The 5,400-nt window shown below is 45.4% G+C and overlaps 1 protein-coding gene across 1 annotated transcript; it reads left to right on the top strand.

Moving 5' to 3' along the window:
- Positions 1 to 33: 33 nt before the first annotated feature.
- On the top strand, positions 34 to 4,403 carry CSUI_010110 (lipase maturation). The gene is made up of 4 exons (XM_068070215.1): positions 34 to 318; positions 1,045 to 1,153; positions 1,853 to 1,893; positions 2,093 to 4,403. The coding sequence occupies exons 1-4, from the start codon at positions 73 to 75 to the stop codon at positions 2,198 to 2,200; spliced, it is 504 nt and encodes a 167-aa protein (XP_067917809.1). The 5' UTR covers positions 34 to 72; the 3' UTR covers positions 2,201 to 4,403.
- Positions 4,404 to 5,400: the final 997 nt, after the last annotated feature.

Raw genomic sequence — 5,400 nt, 5'->3', positions numbered from 1 at the left:
TTTTTCTTTCTCTCTCTGTCTGTGAGTATAGGAGATTTAGATAAGAGACCTCCATGGCTATGGTGGGGAAATATGCCTCGACTTGATTGGCGCCTTTGGTTTCTCCCTCTACGTCTCTCTCGCCTGATCAATTCGGCGATTAAAGACGGAGTTGAATATAGTGCGATCCATCAGGCTCTACAGCAACAACAGCAAGCACATAATCAGACGGCAAATCCTTCTATCCCGAGTGTATATCCACCCTGGTGGAATACGTTCCTTGTGAGAATCTGTAGAAGACAACGGGAGGTTCTTCAATTATTGGGGCCCCAGCTCAATGTAAGACTTCAATCTCATCTATCTTTCTATCTCCATCTTCCTTCTCGCGCTTTGTCACCTCGGTGTAAGAATAGACTCGCTTCTTTTGTCCGTTGTCTCTTTCGTTGTGAGGTGAAAAGTGTCTCTGAGTTGTTTGAGAAATGCTCGGTCTTGAGAACATGAGGAACGTCTAGTAGAAGTAGTAGTGGGAGTAGTAGGAAGGAAAGACAGGGGGAGAAGAAGGAGGGTTCACACAGACAGACAGACAGACAGACAGACAGACAGACAGACAGACAGACAGACAGGTACAGAGACAGAGACAGACAGACAGACAGACAGACAGAGATCTCTTCTCGGTGATGCAAGATCCGATCTATCTGGGAGATAAATAGATAGATAGGTGAAGTCTATCTGTATGAGAGAGTCGTTTAAGCTCGGTGTTCTTGATAGGCGTAGGGGTGTAGATAGTGACGTTCCACAGACCCGTCATTCAAGTAGTAGTGAGGGGGGGTCTATATCATGCACTCCAAATCTAGATTGTGTCTATGTTAACGTAGAGCTGTATCTGTCTATCTATACGCCCACGTACATATTCATATCTGCATGTGCATACTGCTGTCGTTATAGAACGGGGTGTGAGAGATAATTGTCCTCTTGTCATCTTTTGTCTCATGTTCTTTTCGTGTCTTTTCTTTCTTTCTACGCCTTCTTTTTCTTCTTGTTGTTTTTCTTCCTTTTCTTATATAGATCGATTTGTCGAAAGCCCCATGTCCGCGTGGTTTGCGTGTGAGTTTGTATGACTATCGATTCACACCTCCTAAGGGCTCGCCCATTTATGCTCCTTTCTTCCCTCAAGGTCTGTCGCAAAAGAATCGCAAGAAGAAAAGAACAGACAACACACCTCATAGTAGAAGAAGAAGAGGCAGAAGACGACAGACGTCATGATCATAATAAGAAGAATAAGAATAGTAGGAGTCGTAGTGGCCATACAAGAATGAGAATCGACGAGCTGTAATAGAAGGACAAGAAGTTGTATAGCAAGTGAAATACAAGAAGAGTTGCAACAGAAAGACACTAGCAGTCGTCGTATCACGTGGACAAGGGGTAGAGTCGAGATAGATAGATAGATAGATACATGTGAGGTGAGACCTGCAGGTGTTGTTTGCATCGTGAACTTCGAAACAGCCCTACTATCGTATATGGAGATAGACAAGAGGTAGTTGCTATACTACTTCTACGGATTGAGTTGGTGTCTGTTCGTTTATCTCACTCACTGACGGGTCATATCTCCCTACCCCCCAAGTGTGCATGTGTGATGGAGAAAAACTCGATCTCTCTCTGTTCCTTTAAGGCAAAAAAAGCTCTCTCGATCTGGGTCTATAGAGTCTCTTAGCATAAATGAGGCATACTTCTCCTCATATATGATCGAAAGCAAGCTTTGGAGGAGATTTCTTTGGAGAGGAGAAGCCTGTCCAACATGCTAGAAAAGAGAGAGAGAGAGAGGAAAGGGCATGAGAGACGTTTGATTTCTTTTGTTCTTTCTTGTGGGGTGCAGGACAGAGACAGCTGACCCAGCATGATCTGCTTGAGATCGAGGTAAGTCAATCTCCACGGGTGTATCTACACCTCAGACAAGTAGATCTTTTGGAGAGTTAGTCTGATCGACACTCAGCTCCAGATCTTCTCTATGATGGGCGATAAACAAACAGATAGATAGGTAGATAGACTAAAGATAGATAGATAGATAGAGGTGTCTTTCTTGTGTTTGCCTTGTCTTTCTTTTTCTTTTGTATAGAAGGAATTGCAGAACTGGGAGATTGGGACATGGTGGATGAGACGGAGACATCAGATCATTGACCTTCTAGCTATCCGCTCATCTCCTTCTTCATCTTCTTATGAATAAAAGAGATGAACTGCAGTCAGTTCACTCTCTTAGCGGCAAGATACAGCTATATATATCTATGTGTATCTTTGTATGCCATCTGTCTGGAAGACATTCAGTACTTTTGCATGATGTGTAAGAAAGAAGAGTTCCCTACGAGGAAGCTTCTTTCCTGAAATGTGCTTGAGGAATGAGAGGATGTATATGTGTAGGCAAAGAGGTAGAGAAAAGCTACCAGAGAGAGAGAGAGGGAGAGAAGGATATATGTCTATGGAGAAAAGTGTAGACGACTCCGGGAGCAGTTGCTCTGCTAGAAGACACATTCAGTTGTCGTAGATGACGTTCTTCATGTATTTAGCGTTCTTTCTCATCTTACACCTAACGTTAAAGGAGAGATTTGTCTAAAGGGAGAGAGAGAGGCAGTTCTGTTCTGTTGAGCGAGAGAAGGATGCTTATGACGAAGAAGAAGGAGAAAAGAAGAATAAGAACTTCAAGATCGTTTCGGACCTCCTCCTTTTGCGTTTTCCTCTTCCATTTGACCTCATATGCATATGCACTTGTATATTGGTGTAATCCTCATATAAGTATCTAAGAGATGTATTTGCCACCGTAACGCCTTCTCTTTGTTCTCTTCGCATACCATATTAGTCACCTTCCACATGTAAGCGATCCTGTGCATGTATGTGTGTGTATGTAGGCATGTATACCCATATGTAGGTATGCATGTGCATGTATGTATGTACGTAGGCATGTATATGTATGTATAGGTATGCATGTGTGTATGGTAGCTAGTCTGATATAGGGAGGACTACTAATTCTTTCCCTCCTCGAAGGACGGTGCCGGGGTGGCAGCACCAGTGATGAGAGTAGTAGTGACGTTGATCGTGCTCGATGGTGGAAATTTGATTGAGGCAACGAAACCTCTATGATAGATATGGAAAGAAAGAATGAATGCTTTTCCTCTTTTTTCCAACAGAACTCTCACACGTTGGAGAAGAGGGAGAGACGGAGAGAGAAAGATGAAGCCGAAAAGAAAAAGAACGGTTTGTATCTACACAGACGCCACTCTTCTGTCGCATTCACTTGACTTGTATCTTTCTCATATCGAAATAATAGGGTTTAGAGTATATGTATGTATCGAAAAATATATAGAGTTATGTACGTATGTAGTATGGATAAAGGGGAAGAAGATATTCTTGGTACCTCGTGGTACGGAGGCCTTTTGCTGAATTCACCCTGCATCCTCTTACACCCTCATTTCCATCTTGTATGTGTAAACAGACTAGGCACGGAAAGTATTCACGTTAGGATGCCCTTGTCTGTTCGGCGAGAGTTTGCAGTTGTTCCTGTCTCAGATCCATTCACTTAGTGTGTATAGACAGACGTCTACACATCGCTAAGTGACCTGAGAAATTTTTGTCATTCAATCTCAACTAGTGGAATACCAACCGACCGGGTCGCATGTCTAGAGACTGCGGCTAGACAAGGAACGAGGAGGCTTATGTCACTAAACTGACGCTTCCAAGTAGAGTAGGCATGTATGATGCCTTTGTGTTCTTGCAATGGATATGACTTTACTCGTTTACTTGAAGAAACGCTCAGCATATACGCTTTTATGGCCGATGTAAGTTGTCTATTGATGCAACAAGACGGTCACCGTTCCGTCGTCCGACTCCAGGTGTGATAGTAATGGAAGAAACTGATAGACAACAGAAGTACGCAAACATAACTGACGGAGTGCTGAGATAGAAGGGCAGATGCCTACAGGAGATCATGTGTCTTGTCTTCTGTCGGGGATGAAACAGGGGATCTAGGAGTTTTGTGTTGTTAAAGAGTTAACGATCAGAATACAGACAGTAAGAGCTTCGGGGCTGATCGGCAATTATGTCACGAGTAAGAGCTACAAACCTGAGGAGCCAGGCACCTTGTGACGAAGAAAATTTCCTTTATCAGATAGGCATTCCTACGAAAGACCAGCAACAGAGACTAGGTAAGGCCGCTACCATACAGATTCAGAGCTGCGATAGACTTGCCCTCTTGAAGGAATGCAACTCGATGACGTCCACTTCAGACGCATCCACTTGCAAAAAACCCACGGCACCGGCGACGGGAGCCGGGATGTACTGGAACCCCCACAAAGTGCAAGCGGACACTTTGCCAAAAAGGGACTTCTTGAAGAGCCGCGGCTTTGTGCTGCAGGGGTCGACTGCCGGAAAGGGGCACGAGGAAAAAGCATGTCCACCCGTGCCCTGGCCTTCGTTTCCGGAAGGAAAGAAGCTAGAATGCACAAGATTACACGGTGATCTTTTTGAGTCCACCATCCAATTTGCGCCGGGCTGCGGGTCAAATGAACACGGGTCATCTGTTTGGTCAGGAGTCTCCTCCCGCTGCGCCTGGGGAGATTAGGGTTGATCGCGGATTTCATTCTAGCTAGTTTTGTGACAAGAATGGTGAGGTGGCGGGGGACGTGCTGAGTGTGGTTTGCTGCGAGATGTGATGGGGGTAGTCCATGGGGAAGCCGGATCCCATCGACGAGTCTATGCCACACAGAACACTACAGCTAACTAGACAAGAACGACAACGGGCATCGATACGTGTAGCATGCAGCAGGAGTTCAACTGCCTTGCCAGCGAAGTCTGCGTTTCTCCCTCGGAAAGGTTGCAGCGAAGGATTTCGATGAGGCTGCGTAATGCTACACAGGCTGGTACTGTTTCCCCTCCAGTACGTGTAACACAAACCACGTTACGGCATGTTTCCGACTCAGGCGCCGTCGGTCGCTCTGCCGCCGCTGAGGAGTGGTGACAAGCCAACAACAAGGTGGCGGGTAATGTGAAGTTTCGTGAACGAGGCTGAAGAACGTAAAGCATTACCAATCCAAATGAATCTAGCTTCGACACGGAATAGATACGGGTGCTCTTTCTTCTAAGCTTGAGCCTTCTTGGGTTAGGTTTCTACGCCCGTTAGGTATGATCGGGGGGGAGAAGGTGTGAACCAAGTGTGGCAAGGAACCACACCCTCGGCAGATCTACAGCTCACTACAGAATTCCAGGATTTCTGGTTTCATTGCTGGTGTTGAGATACTTGTACTTTTTCTCGTGTTAGGTTTTCAGACGTGGATCTGAGAAGCATTGATGCTTTCTATGTGAATCCGACAAAACTCCCCCAGAGCACGACCCTATGACATATCTGTCTCTCTTGTAAACATATGGCATCGGCTCCTC

This window comes from Cystoisospora suis (assembly GCF_002600585.1).
Source record: "Cystoisospora suis strain Wien I chromosome Unknown contig_6688, whole genome shotgun sequence".
NCBI lineage: Eukaryota > Apicomplexa > Conoidasida > Eucoccidiorida > Sarcocystidae > Cystoisospora > Cystoisospora suis.
This window is presented reverse-complemented; position numbering and strand designations above follow the sequence as displayed.